The sequence below is a fragment of the Canis aureus genome, chromosome 34 (genome assembly GCF_053574225.1).
Source record: "Canis aureus isolate CA01 chromosome 34, VMU_Caureus_v.1.0, whole genome shotgun sequence".
NCBI classification, from domain to species: domain Eukaryota; kingdom Metazoa; phylum Chordata; class Mammalia; order Carnivora; family Canidae; genus Canis; species Canis aureus.
In genome coordinates, this window is record NC_135644.1 from 8,505,806 (window position 1) to 8,520,649 (window position 14,844).

General features: G+C 45.1%; 1 protein-coding gene across 1 annotated transcript in view; it reads left to right on the forward strand.

The window, feature by feature from the left end:
* Positions 1-14,844, forward strand: part of TTN (titin) — a 274,020-nt gene that overhangs the window by 67,835 nt on the left and 191,341 nt on the right. The window contains exons 46-66 of the mRNA XM_077883161.1: positions 3,194-3,472; positions 5,298-5,861; positions 6,496-6,777; positions 6,874-7,152; positions 7,607-7,885; positions 7,985-8,263; positions 8,364-8,651; positions 8,766-9,044; positions 9,134-9,415; positions 9,511-9,789; positions 9,907-10,185; positions 10,287-10,565; positions 10,687-10,974; positions 11,105-11,383; positions 11,537-11,818; positions 11,922-12,200; positions 12,320-12,598; positions 12,711-12,989; positions 13,095-13,382; positions 13,625-13,903; positions 14,125-14,406. Coding sequence (XP_077739287.1) covers positions 3,194-3,472; positions 5,298-5,861; positions 6,496-6,777; positions 6,874-7,152; positions 7,607-7,885; positions 7,985-8,263; positions 8,364-8,651; positions 8,766-9,044; positions 9,134-9,415; positions 9,511-9,789; positions 9,907-10,185; positions 10,287-10,565; positions 10,687-10,974; positions 11,105-11,383; positions 11,537-11,818; positions 11,922-12,200; positions 12,320-12,598; positions 12,711-12,989; positions 13,095-13,382; positions 13,625-13,903; positions 14,125-14,406 — 6,183 coding nt within the window. The remainder of the gene's footprint in view (positions 1-3,193; positions 3,473-5,297; positions 5,862-6,495; positions 6,778-6,873; positions 7,153-7,606; positions 7,886-7,984; positions 8,264-8,363; positions 8,652-8,765; positions 9,045-9,133; positions 9,416-9,510; positions 9,790-9,906; positions 10,186-10,286; positions 10,566-10,686; positions 10,975-11,104; positions 11,384-11,536; positions 11,819-11,921; positions 12,201-12,319; positions 12,599-12,710; positions 12,990-13,094; positions 13,383-13,624; positions 13,904-14,124; positions 14,407-14,844) is intronic.

Consider the following 14,844-nt stretch of genomic DNA (forward strand, 5'->3'; position numbering starts at 1 on the left):
GTAATGAATACGGACAGGCCGTGTGCAGTGCCTCTCTAAAAATAAGTTCCAAAGGAGAGGGCCAAAAAGAGACAGAAGCAGAACCAGTGGAAACATTTCTGGAGAAGTTTGAAGGTCCTTGTCCCCCTTACTTCCTTAAGGAGTTTAAACCAATTCACTGCGCTCGGGGGCTCCCAGCTGTCTTTGAGTACGTGGTACTTGGAGAGCCTGCACCCACTGTTACGTGGTTCAAAGAAAGCAAGCAGCTTTGCACCAATGTGTATCACACTATCATTCATAATCCTGATGGTTCTGGAACATTCATTGTTAATGACCCCCAGAGGGAAGATAGTGGCCTCTATGTCTGTAGAGCAGAGAATATGTGGGGTGAGTCCACCTGCACTGCAGAGCTGCTTGTGCTTCTAGAAGATACAGACATGACGGATGCTCCCTGCAAAGCAAAACCCACACCAGAGGCTACTAAGGATTTTCCAGAGATGTCATTAAAGGGTCCTGCAGTTGAGGCATCTGACTCAGAGCAGGAAATTGCAGCTTTTGTAAACAGCACCATTTTGAAAGCTGCTTCAGTCGCAGAAGAAAGCCAGCAGCTTTCTCATGAGCATATTGTTCAAACCAGTGAACTGAGTAGTCAAGTAACTTTAGTGGCTGAGCAATTGCAATCCACAGTCACGTTGGAGCAGAATATGCCCGATGCAGAAAGCACCAGGGCACGTCTTTCCATCAATGGCACTATTCATGTTCAGCCCATCAAGGAACCATCTCCCAATTTACAGCTGCAGGTTATCCAGTCCCAGAAAACCCTCCCCAAGGAAGATGTCCTAATGCTTCAAGAACCCGAGTCCCAGGTGATCCTATCAGAAACTGAAAAAATCTTCCCAAGTGCCATGTCCGTAGAAGAAATTAGTTCATTAACGGTGGAGTCTATGAAAACTTTCCTAGCTGAACCTGAAGGGAGTTATCCACAGTCTTCAATAGAAGAAGCTCCAGCCCCTTCATATTCAACCTCTGTGGCTGAGGAAGTACTTTTATCAAAAGAAAAGACAGTGTCTGCAATGGACAAAGAGCAAAGCCTGCCCCCTCCAAAGCAAGAGGCACAAAGTGCTCCCATCTTGAGTCAGAGCTTAGCTGAGGGGAACATGGAAAGTTTAAAGGGTGCTGATGTCATCATCTCTGAGGTCCACTGTGAACCCCAGGTCCCTTCAGAACACACGTGCACAGAAGATGAAATTGTGATGGAAAGTGCAGATGAACTGGAAAGCGCAGGGCAAGATTTTGCAGCCAGGACTGAGGAAGGCAAGTCCTTAAGGTTTCCACTAGCGTATGAGGAAAAGCAGGTACTGCTCAAGGAAGAGCATTCTGACAACTTGGCAGTGCCCCTGAACCAAACCAGTGAGTATAAAAAAGAGCCCATGGTGATAAATGGTGTGCCAGAGGTGCAGGCAAGTGACACTCTTTCTAAGGAAAGTTTGCTTTCTGGAATTCCAGAAGAACAACGATTAAACCTAAAAACTCAGATCCGCAGGGCTTTGCAGGCAGCGGTGGCCAGTGAGCAACCAAGTCTTTTCTCTGAATGGTTAAGGAACGTTGAAAAGGTGGAGGTGAAGGCCATCCACTTCACCCAGGAGCCCAAACGCGTTATGTGTACCTACCTCATTACCTCAGTGAACACTCTAACGGAAGAACTAACCATTGCCATTGAAGGCATTGACCCTCAAATGGCTGACTTGACAACTGAACTGAAGGATGCCCTGTGCTCTGTTATATGTGAGGAAATAAACATCTTAACAGCCGAGGATCCCAGAATCCAGAAAGGAGCCACAACAGGCCTGCCGGAAGAAATGGGTCCTTCCTCAGAGTCACAGAAGGTTGAGGCCATCTGGGAACCGGAAGCTGAATCTAAATATCTTGTCTTGGTGGAAGAGGTCAGCTGTTTCCATGTGGAAAGTCAGGTCAAAGTTGGGGATACCACGGGCGTCCCTGATGGGGTCACTCCAGCTGCGAGCCCTGATGAGAAACAGGCTGAGATACCAAAGCCATCAGAGGAAAAAGAGAAGCTCCCTGGAGGTGGTGCCGGGGAGGGTGGCGTGGGAGAGGCACAGGAAGCTGAGGGCAGCGCGGTCGGAGAGGATGGCCCTGTCATGCTCACGCCCCTGGTGGACACTACTGCGGAGGAAGGTGACGTTGTAAACCTCACGTCATCCATAACAAATGCCAAAGAGGTGAATTGGTATTTTGAGGGCAAACTGGTGCATTCAGATGAAAAGTTCAAGTGTTTACAAGATCAAAATACATATACGCTAGTTATCCACGGAGTCAATACAGAAGAGCATCAAGGAGCGTATACCTGTGAGGCCTTGAACGCCAAGGGAAATGCATCAACTTCGGCCAAACTCACTGTAGTCAAAAGAGGTTGGATTTCTCAGATGAGGGGCATCGAGCGCTAACGTTCACTGGGTCGTTAATGATTTAGTTTCCGTCACTGAGTTTTCACTTACCTGCCTCTGCCAGACTGCGATGTGTGGAGAGTGAGCGTGAAACCACAGACATGGTCATGGTTATTAATCCTCCTCCTTTGTCCTCACTGCCTTATGGGGTAGTACATTTTCACGTCTACGGTACTAGTTATTTTTAAAGTAAAACATTGTTTTTGGATGTCCCGTAATACCGATATGTTTTTAGCTTATGTTTATTTGAAAATAATGATATGTAATAAAAGCCGTCAGTGGATGCCTGGCTGTCTGAAATTGCCAGTTTCATCCCTAAATTCAGAATAACCATGATTAATTGTCCACTTGTGGTTCTTACTTGTATTTCTTTTTTGATGTTTCACTTCATCACTGTATTTAGCAGATCACTTTTTAAAGTGCTGTGCACAGTGTTCTTAGTCAGCATGGTATATAGTTAAAGATTATATCATGTTGTTATGCATGTAAGCCCACAGCATCCCGTTTTAATCACGTTTTTTTTTTCACAATCCACCGCAAAGTAACGATTGAATATGTTAAAAGCTACTCATTGTCTCCTTTTACCTTCAGTGATTGTTCTCATTTTCCAGTCACTTGTCTTAAACTGCTGCAATCCATCTCACCAATTTCAACTGTCTTCATTAACAGCAGCAAAAGTTAGAAGAAAAAGAAAAACTGTGGGGTGCGTGACAAGGAGGCATACTGACGAACTCTGCTTCCCTTTGCAGCTGCCCCAGTGATCAAAAGGAGAATCGAGCCCCTGGAAGTAGCTCTGGGCCACCTCGCCAAATTCACCTGTGAGGTCCAAATTGCCCCCAATGTCCGGTTCCAGTGGTTCAAAGCTGGCCGAGAAATTTATGAAAGTGACAAGTGTTCTATTCGATCTTCAAAGTATGTCTCCACCCTGGAAATCCTGAGAACCCAGGTTGTTGACTGCGGCGAGTATACCTGCAAAGCCTCCAATGAGTATGGCAGCGTCAGCTGTACAGCTACACTGACTGTGACAGGTAATGCCATACGTCGAGGTGGTTGGCCCATTTCATACTATTGCCTTTTTTGCTTTTCGTACAGGTGCCTACCAGGTGGAGAGACCAATAGCCGAGCTGTGACATGATGGCTAGGTATTGCAGGGTCTATGTGGGACAAGCAATCGTTCTTTACAGTCGTATTTCTAAGAGCAGCTAAAGAAAAAATAAAAATAGCTCATTATTTCGAAAACAATGTCAAGGAATCAGATGAACAGTGGCACCTGAAAGTTTGGTTTGCGGTTTGTTTTTTTGTTGTTGTTGTTGGTTTTGTTTTGTTCTCTCCCTCTCTCTTTAAAATGATGAGCCTGGGGGAAATATCTTGGATAACTCCTCATGGCCTGGCGTGGCACTTAATATGATAACATTTCAGGACCACTTGTTGCTCCTTAAAAATGAATAACATCCCAATGTATTTAGTCATTTGGAATCAGTTAACCAGTTAAGAACAGAATTACAAACCAAAAAAAAAAAAAAAAAAAGAGCATAAGACTACAGTTAAATCCTAATATCCTAATACAAGGCAGGGAGCTACACAGGACTAAAAGCTAGGATTCTCACCCTAGACATTATGACTAATTTATTTATTTTTTTCATTATGACTAATTTAAAAAATAGGGGGCAACTACATAAATATTCTGTTCTCAATTTCCCAACCGACAAATAGGATGACTTCTGAGCAGCCCATACCCATCAGGTGTTTGAATTCCCTCATTAGCAAAAAAAAAAAAAAAAAAAAAAAAATCAGAAGCACTTTCCTTTTCTTTGTCTGTCTCTGTCTCTTTGGCTTTCTTCTTCCCAGGGAAAGTGTAAATATAAACTCTGGGGTAGCAATTACCTGTGTTGTTGAGAGAAGCCATGCACTAAATATCCGGGTGGGACAGGCCCTTGGTCTTTTCCAATAGAAGCATGAAGGGAAAAGGCAAACACAGCACAGCTTTTTGACTTGGAAGAGTCAGGGTTCCCTGTGCCTTCCTCCCGTACCCCCACACTCTTTTATATATCAAAAAATCTGAAACCCAGGCCCTTGGTAACCCCTCTAGTGGTTTCACTTTGTGATCAGAGTCTCCACGTAACCAGCTGCACAGCAGTATTCTTAAGACACTTTTGGAAACCTCTTCATCCAAATTGGGCCAGTTCCTTGAAGGGATCAATACCTGAGCTTACAAATAACAAGAGGGAAAGGAGGAGGAGGAGAATTCTTTTTAAATTGGGAAGAGATTCCCAAAGGCCCGCTTCAAAATGCAGAATGGAAATGGGAAATTACCACTCTCAGTATTTTTACAAGTTTGAAACGACTTAGGGGACTGATTCAAAGTTGGGCCATTGAAGGATTTGCTGATGGTTGATGTGAAGGTTAGAGAGACTTCACAAAACTACTCGATCTTTTCACTTAATGTCCCTGCTCTTCAGAAGAGTCAAGTGTATTTTCTTTATCGTCTTTACACAGTCTTCTCATTCACCGAACTAAAGGAGCAGCTGAATTACTTATCAAGTAGTTCAGATGACTAATCCGCTACTAAAGCGGACGAATCTTTAACAATAATAAGTTAATGTTGCCAGACAAAGCCGCATTTGTTCTTTCCTTATTAGAGACATTGAAAGGGCTGTCTCGCTCCTCTGTAAAGAACTCTCTCATCCCTTTCCTCTGGCAAATCTTTTCATCTAATTAATTAACTATCCTATTTCACATAGTGTCCCATGTCTCTCTAAAGATACAACTCATCTTTTCTCTTTCTTAGAATATATAATCCTGGCAAGAGCTCCTGTGGGTCAAAATATAATGTTGAAAAAATTTCTTTTGCAGAGGCGTATCCACCAACATTTTACTCCAGACCTAAGTCCGTTACAACTTTTGTGGGTAAGACAGCCAAGTTCCTCTGCACAGTACTAGGCACCCCCGTCATTGAAACCATTTGGCAGAAAGATGGTGCTGCACTCTCACCCTCCCCTAACCGCAAGATTTCAGAGGCAGAAAATAAACACAGTTTAGAACTCTCAAATCTTACAATTCAAGATAGAGGAGTTTATTCTTGCAAAGCGTCGAACAAGTTTGGAGCTGACATCTGCCAAGCTGAGTTAATCATAATCGACAAGCCGCATTTCATCAAAGAATTAGAACCCGTGCAATCCGCTATCAATAAGAAGATCCGCCTGGAGTGCCAAGTAGATGAAGACAGAAAAGTTACAGTAACATGGAATAAAGATGGGCAAAAACTCCCCCCTGGGAAAGATCATAAGATCTATTTTGAAGATAAAATAGCATCACTTGAGATCCCTCTGGCCAAACTAAAAGATTCAGGAACCTATGTTTGTACAGCTTCCAATGAGGCTGGGAGCAGCTCGTCTTCAGCAACAGTTACTATCAGAGGTAAGACTTGTGTGAGTGTTGTTTTTCTCTTTAAGGATGCCGCTGGAGAACAGCTGTTGACAGTGCAGTCTGTACATTTTATTATTAAAGTGATTTCATCCAAGTGAATGTGTTTTGGTTTGGGGGAAATCTTGGCATCGTTTGATTTTTTTTAATTTTATTTTCAATCTTCTTCAGAAGCCGCTCTGTTCTTTTAAAAACTGTCTGCCATTAACAAGCTTAAAATTTCTTCTAAGAATTTCATGTAAAAAAAAAAAAAAGATTTTCACGTGTCTAGGCAATGCTAGACTATCTGCTCTCATACAATTTTATGTGTGTGTGTAAGACAGGGAGCTTGCTTTTTGTGTAAGGCAAGAGTTTGTTTTGTGTTTGTTTGTTTGTTTGTTTGAAGTTGAGAGACTGGGAAAGCATTTTAAAATCCCACCAGGAAAACTGGAGAACTATCGAGTACACCACAACCCTTTCAGAAATCTCATTGAGATATTTTATGTGTGTTGTGTCTTTCTGTGGCACATGCCTACTTTTCTTTGGTGGAGTTGATGCATCAGTTCTCTTTCCTTTTTCTTTTTCTTTTTCTTTCTTCCTTTTTTTTTTTTTTTTTTTTGTTGTTGTTGTTGTTGTTGACTTCCTGTAGAGCCACCATCCTTCGTGAAGAAGGTGGACCCCTCTTACTTAATGCTGCCAGGTGAATCAGCGCGCCTCCATTGCAAGCTGAAGGGCTCACCTGTGATCCAGGTCACTTGGTTTAAAGATAACAAAGAACTTAATGAGAGTAATACCATTCGAATGTCTTTTGTCAATTCTGAGGCTGTGCTTGATCTGACGGATGTCAAAGTCACAGACAGTGGCAGTTACTCGTGCGAAGCGGTGAATGACGTCGGCAGTGACACTTGCAGTGCTGAAATAGTTGTCAAAGGTTTGTTTACTCCGAGTCCATTGGTTTTCTGAGAAAAGGTTTTCTTTTTCATTGCTTGTGACACCTTACTGACACACTGCTTTCGTGCTTTTGTAGAGCCTCCTTCTTTCATCAAAACTCTTGAGCCTGCAGATATAGTGAGAGGAACAAATGCCCTCCTTCAGTGTGAAATCTCGGGCACTGGACCATTCGAAATTAGCTGGTTCAAAGACAAGAAGCAAATTCGAAGTAGTAAAAAGTACAGGCTGTTTTCTCAGAAGTCTCTTGTGTCTCTGGAGATCTTCTCTTTCAATAGTGCAGACGTTGGTGAATATGAATGTGTTGTTGCTAATGAAGTTGGGAAGTGTGGCTGCAGTGCAACACACTTATTAAAAGGTCAGTGCTCGAACGGAACGATGCCTCGCTAACAAATTGTCAAAATAGCTTTCTTAACCCAGGGAAGGAAAGCGGGCCCTCTTTCTTCTCCTCCTAACCTGTGAAAATATGTTTTACTTTTGCTTCAACCTGGGACCTTGGGGACAAAGCCGGTGGGTGCCCTTCATCGGGTCTTTAATCTGAGGTCACTGTAAATACTCAATCTCCGATACCAAAAGTGGGTCATGTAATAATCTTTTACGACCATTTGGTCGGCTGACAACCGCGTATCTTTTGTGCTTCTTTCTGTTGGATGGAGGTGTATTTCTTCTTAAATTTTAATTTATTCTTATCAACTGACGCTACGGAAGGGCAGTATTAGACCAGAGCGATGTAGTCTAGGTAAAACGCTTACATGGGTTTGGTGTTGAAAGTGTTTGGGAATTGACGGGTCTTGTCTGTTCTCTTTAATTAGAACCACCAACTTTTGTTAAGAAAGTAGATGATTTTACCGCGCTAGCAGGTCAAACCGTTACCTTACAAGCTGCCGTGAGAGGGTCAGAACCCATTTCGGTCACATGGATGAAAGGACAAGAGATCCTCAAAGAAGATGGAAAAATCAAAACGAGCTTTTCTAATGGGGTCGCGACCCTGATAATCCCTGATGTTCAGATCAGTCATGGTGACAAGTACACGTGCCTGGCTGAAAACGAGGCCGGAAGCCAAACGTCTGTTGGGGAATTAATAGTTAAAGGTTCGTGTAGGAACATTTTAACTTAAGAGTCGCTGTTTCCATTTCAAGGTGAAACCACAAGGCACACTTGGTCACGCTAACTGTTTGATACCCTTCTAGAACCTGCCAAAATTGTTGAGAGAGCCGAACTGGTCCAGGTGACAGCAGGAGACCCAGCCACGCTGGAGTACACAGTCACAGGCACCCCAGAACTCAAGCCCAAGTGGTACAAAGATGGTAGGCCTTTGGTTGCCAGTAAAAAGTACCGAATAAGTTTCAAAAACAACGTCGCCCAACTCAAGTTTTATTCGGCCGAGCTGCATGATAGCGGTCAGTACACATTTGAGGTTTCCAACGAGGTGGGCAGCAGCTCCTGCGAGACCACGTTCACTGTACTAGGTCAGTATCTTCAGGACCCCGGCCAACCGGTGAGCAAGGCCCAAAGCGCCCGGCGCCCTGCCCCGTGCTGACCCCTCTTCCCTTCCCGTGCCACTAACAGATCGGGACATCGCCCCGTTTTTCACGAAGCCCCTGCGCAACGTGGCCAGCGTCGTGGGCAGCGCCTGCAGGCTGGACTGCAGGATCGCGGGCTCCCTCCCGATGCGGGTGGCCTGGTTCAAGGACGGCAGGGAGCTGGCTTCCGGGGACAAGTACAGGGCGGCGTTTGTGGAAGGCACGGCCTCCTTGGAGATCCACGGCGTGGACCTGAGCGACGCGGGCACCTTCACTTGCCGAGCCACCAACTCCGTGGGCAGCAAAGACAGCAGCGGGGCCCTGGTGGTGCAAGGTTGGCTGGAGACCTGGCGTCTCCCTCCCTTAGGGACGGTGTTGGAACCCGGGCCCCGTCCCTTGGGCCGCGCCTCTTAACTCTTGCACGTCCTTTCTCCCCCCTCCCCCCCAGAGCCACCCAGCTTTGTGACCAAGCCGGCCTCAAAGGACGTCCTGCCCGGCTCGGCCGTGTGCCTGAAGAGCACCTTCCGGGGCTCCGGCCCTTTCACCGTCAGGTGGCTGAAGGGCGGCCGGGAGCTGGTCTCCGGGGGAAGCTGCTATATCACCAAAGAAGCCTCGGAAAGTTCCCTGGAACTGTACGTGGTGAAGACCTCCGATTCGGGCACGTACACCTGTCAGGTCGGCAACGCCGCGGGCAGCGTGGAGTGCAGTGCAAACTTATTTGTGAAAGGTTGGCCTCGTTTTCTTGACATCTTTGCGCCCCCCACCCCGCAGTCCGTCCTCCCCTCGATGTTCCTTAACGCCGCCTTCCTCCCGCAGAGCCGGCCACGTTTATTGAAAAGTTAGAGCCCTCGCAGCTGCTCAAGAAGGGCGACAGCACGCAGCTGGCCTGCAAGGTGGCCGGTACCCCCCCGATTAAGATAACGTGGTTTGCCAACGACAGAGAGCTTAAGGAGGGCGGCAGGCACAGGATGTCCTTTGTGGAGTCCACCGCGGTCCTGAGCCTTACAGAGGTGACCACCGAGGACAGTGGCGAGTACATGTGCGAGGCTCAAAACGAGGCCGGCAGCGACCACTGCGGGAGCATCTTAATAGTCAAAGGTTTGTGGCCACGTTGCCCCCGGTGTCACCAGCACTGCGGCCCGTGGCACACGTTCCTCGCTTGCTAACGCAGGGTAATTCCTCCCCCACTGTAGAGTCGCCTTACTTTACCAAGGAGTTTAAGCCAGTTGAAGTGTTGAAGGAGTATGACGTCATGCTGCTGGCCGAGGTGGCGGGCACGCCTCCCTTTGACATCACTTGGTTCAAAGACAACACGACGCTGAGAAGCGGTAGGAAGTATAAGACCTTCATTCAGGACCAGCTGGTTAGCCTGCAGATCCTCAAGTTTGTGGCCACAGATGCTGGCGAATACCAGTGTCGGGTGACCAACGAGGTGGGCAGCAGCACCTGCAGTGCCAGGGTGACCCTAAGAGGTTAGTGTCGGTCCAAAGGATGCCCCGGCTCTTCTGTAGAATGAGCTCTTTAAAAAAAAAAAAAAAATCCAGTCTTGCTAGAAAGCTGACATTGATTGAGAATTCCTCTTCTGCTAGAACCGCCAAGCTTCGTAAAAAAGATCGAGAGTACCAGCTCCCTTCGAGGAGGCACGGCTGCCTTCCAGGCCACCCTGAAGGGCTCCCTGCCCATCACCGTGACTTGGTTGAAAGACAACGATGAAATCACTGAGGATGACAATATAAGAATGACCTTTGAGAACAACGTGGCTAGTCTGTACCTCAGTGGCATCGAAGTCAAGCACGATGGGAAATACGTCTGTCAGGCCAAAAATGATGCAGGAATACAGAGGTGTTCGGCATTGCTCTCAGTTAAAGGTTGGTTCGGGAAGTTTGCCATGGGTTTTAAGAAAGAGTGCAGATGTAGGCCTTCTAGCGGAATGACTCGCAACCCACACCTGTCCCTTTGTTCTCTACAGAACCTGCAACAATCACCGAGGAGGCTGTGTCTATAGATGTCACCCAAGGGGACCCAGCCACCTTGCAGGTTAAATTTTCAGGGACTAAGGAGATTACAGCCCGATGGTTTAAAGATGGCCAAGAACTGACCCTGGGCCAAAAATACAAAATCAGTGTCACCGACACGGTCTCTATACTGAAGATTATTTCTACAGAAAAGAGAGATAGTGGAGAATATACTTTTGAGGTCCAAAATGATGTTGGAAGAAGCAGCTGCAAGGCTAGCATTAATGTATTAGGTTGGTATTGAAACCGGGCACCTCTATGCCCATGTCCCCCAGTTTTACAGAAAATACAAATTGCTGCAGACCTAACTTTTTCTCATGGTTTCTTGTTTTTGTTTTTGTTTTTATTGCATAGATCTTATCATACCTCCCTCATTCACCAAGAGACTGAAGAAAATGGACAGCATTAAAGGGTCTTCTATTGACTTAGAATGTATAGTGGCTGGGTCACATCCCATAAGCATCCAGTGGTTCAAAGATGACCAAGAAATATCAGCTAGTGAAAAATACAAATTCTCTTTTCATGACAATACTGCCTTCTTGGAAATCAGTCACCTGGAAGGTTCAGACAGTGGGACGTACACTTGTTCCGCCACTAATAAGGCAGGACACAACCAGTGCAGTGGCCATCTCACGGTCAAAGGTCGGCATTTGTTTTTAATCTACACTTGTCAAGGACTCGTCTGCTCTCTCGTTTCTTAATTCTCACCCTCATTGCTCCATTCCTAAGTAAACCTTGCTTTCTCGTTTTGCTTCTTCTTCTTTCATCCCAGAACCCCCTTACTTCGTGGAAAAGCCACAGTCACAAGATGTCAATCCCAGTACAAGGGTTCAGCTAAAGGCACTTGTGGGTGGCACTGCACCCATGACAATAAAGTGGTTCAAAGATAACAAAGAGTTGCACTCGGGAGCAGCTCGCTCCGTTTGGAAGGATGACACCTCCACCATACTGGAGCTCTTTTCAGCCAAATCTGCCGACTCTGGGACCTACATCTGCCAACTAAGCAATGATGTCGGCACAGCAACCAGTAAAGCCACTCTCTTTGTGAAAGGTCTGATCTCTACGTTCACCTCTCTTGCTTGCTTGTCTTAGATTTTCTTGGGTTGGGGGTGGGCGGAGGAAGAGGCTTAAGAAAGCTATTTCAGCCTTTGTTTTAAAAAAAAAAAACAAATGTTCAACGTGACCCTTTCTTCCCCATCTTTAGAACCTCCTCAATTTATTAAGAAGCCCAGCCCGGTATTAGTGCTGAGAAATGGACAATCTACGACATTCGAATGCCAAATCACAGGCACCCCTGAAATCAGAGTTTCTTGGTATCTGGACGGGAATGAAATAACAGCCATTAAGAAACATGGCATTTCCTTCATCGATGGCCTAGCCACTTTCCAAATCTCTGGTGCCAGGGTAGAAAATAGTGGGACTTACGTCTGTGAAGCCCGTAATGACGCGGGCACGGCAAGCTGCAGCATTGAATTAAAAGTGAAAGGTTCGTTGCTGGCTCTGTTTTTGCATGTTTGGGCTGTGCTGCTGGCCAGGCCTCTGGTCGTCCCTCGAGTAAGCTAGCCTCTGTCTTCCTTTTGCATCTTTAGAGCCTCCCACCTTCATCAGGGAGCTGAAGCCCGTGGAGGTTGTAAAGGATAGTGACGTGCAGCTGGAGTGTGAAGTTGCAGGAACAGCTCCATTTGAAGTCACGTGGCTGAGGAACAACAAGGAAATTCGAAGCAGCAAAAAATATACCCTCACTGACAGAGTGTCAGTGTTTAGCCTCCATATAACCAAGTGTGACCCTTCAGACACTGGTGACTACCAGTGCATTGTGTCCAATGAAGGTGGCAGCTGCTCTAGCAGTACTAAGGTCTCGCTGAAAGGTCAGTTGTACCCAGAGGAAGCAGGCTACGGCCTAAAAATTTGGTCATGCTCTTTAATTTTGTGATTACAAGAAGCTCAAATATGCCTCTTCTTTTCACACAATCTAATTTAATCGCAGAACCACCATCATTCATTAAGAAGATCGAAAACGTCACGACCGTTCTGAAAAGTTCTGGCACCTTCCAGAGCACCGTGGCGGGCTCGCCCCCCATTTCTATCACCTGGCTAAAGGATGACCACATTCTTGAGGAAGATGATAATGTTCATATTTCGTTTGTGAACAACGTGGCCACACTTCAGATCAGAGCTGTGGACAATGGACACAGCGGGAGATACACATGTCAAGCCAAGAACGAGTCAGGAGTTGAGAGGTGTTATGCTTTCCTCTTAGTACAAGGTTTGTAGGCTTTTCCGTCGAGGCCTTAGCCTGTGGGGATGATTCCATAGGCCCACCTTATTTCTGTTGGAATTAGCCACACAACTGATTTGCATTTTAATTCTTACCGCAGAACCTGCTCAAATCCTGGAGAAAGCTAAATCTGTTGATGTTACTGAGAAAGACCCAGTGACTCTGGAGTGTGTTGTGGCTGGAACACCAGAACTCAAAGTGAAATGGCTTAAAGATGGAAAGCAAATTGTGCCCAGTAGATATTTTTCAATGAGTTTTGAAAATAACGTGGCCAGTTTTAGGATTCAGTCAGTAATGAAGCAAGACAGTGGTCAGTACACTTTCAAGGTGGAAAATGACTTTGGAAGCAGTAGCTGTGATGCCTACCTGAGAGTGCTAGGTTTGTATTTGGGCCCGAGTGGGCTTCCCTTATTTCTTTACCTATATCCTTTGTAAACAAATGGCAACATATTGATGGGTGTGTTTTGCTGTTTGCATTGGATAGATCAAGATATTCCTCCATCTTTCACCAAAAAATTGACCAAAATGGATAAAATTTTGGGCTCTTCTATTCGTATGGAGTGCAAGGTTTCAGGCTCACTCCCTATTAGTGCTCAGTGGTTTAAGGATGGAAAAGAAGTATCTACAAGTGCAAAATACAGACTTGTCTGTCACGAGAACACGGTGTCACTGGAAGTTAATAATCTGGAATTGGAAGACACTGCAAATTATACATGCAAGGTCTCCAATGTAGCCGGGGATGACGCATGCAGTGGCATCCTAACTGTTAAAGGTTAGAACTTCTTTTCCTCTTCTTCATTCTTTGTGTGATTGCTTATTAAATGTGCCACTCTTACCTTGTACTCTTTAGATCTAAGAGTTTCAATAATTCTGTTTCTTTAGATATATATTTATTGAGTTCAAGAAATACACAGTCATTACCTCTTTTCAGAGTGTTTTCTTACGTGTCTGTAAGACTGTCAACACAGCTTAACTAGGAGGAGTCTCATTAAGTATTTCTCTTAACATCTATAGAACCACCAAGCTTCCTAGTGAAACCCGAGCGACAGCAAGCCATACCGGATTCCACAGTAGAATTTAAAGCAGTACTGAAAGGAACACCACCATTTAAAATAAAGTGGTTTAAAGATGATGTGGAACTTGCCTCTGGACCTACCTGTTTCATTGGCTTGGAAGGGTCAACTAGCTTCTTAAATCTCTATTCAGTGGATGCTTCCAAGACTGGACAATATACCTGCCAAGTTACCAATGACGTTGGTAGCGACTCTTGTACTACAATGTTGCTTGTGACAGGTGTGCACGTTTGATTGTTTTACACTGTTTTATGTTTCTGTCTGACCTGTGGCTCCCTTCTATACCATGCATCCACCCAATCAAGAAAGTACGCTTCTCTCGAACAGTACACTGGATTTGCCAGGCACTGTTCATCTCTTCCTCTTTCCTGTATACTACTTAATTTGCTTTTGTTATATTTATCTGTTCCCTCATAATCTCCCCTTTCTTTCACTCTCTAGAACCACCCAAGTTTGTAAAGAAATTAGAAGCATCTAAAATAGTGAAAGCAGGTGACTCAGCACGACTTGAATGCAAGATAACTGGATCCCCCGAAATCAGAGTTGTGTGGTACAGAAATGAACATGAACTCCAAGCCAGCGATAAATACAGAATGACTTTCATTGACTCAGTGGCCGTCCTACAGATGAACAATCTCAGTACTGAGGACAGTGGGGATTTCATTTGTGAGGCTCAGAATCCTGCTGGCAGCACAAGCTGCAGTACCAAGGTTATCGTAAAAGGTAGAAATCTCTTTCTTCTGTTCTTCATTACCTGACGCCCACCTTCTTCTCTGGGGTATCACAGCTATTTATTCTTTTGCCATCATTTTAGCTTCCGTTTGAGATCATAGAATATTTTCCCCAACTAGTATTATTTATCTTTTTTTGTTATTTCTTAAGATTTTCTTACATGTAGCCAATCATTCTGGGGTATTTTTCTTGTTATTCCAATGTCATAATTCTGATCACCTCAATACGTTGACCAAGCAGTGTAAATCTGATGTTTACAAACATACCGGAAGGAAGGAAGGAAGGAAGGAAGGAAGGAAGGAAGGAAGGAAGGAAGGAAGGAAGGATTGATTCATTTTAAAATCCATTTTTACCTTTAGCCAACTTATGAATATATCATCTCTTTCACTATAATCTTTAGCATTAATAACAAAGAATATTTACTATATA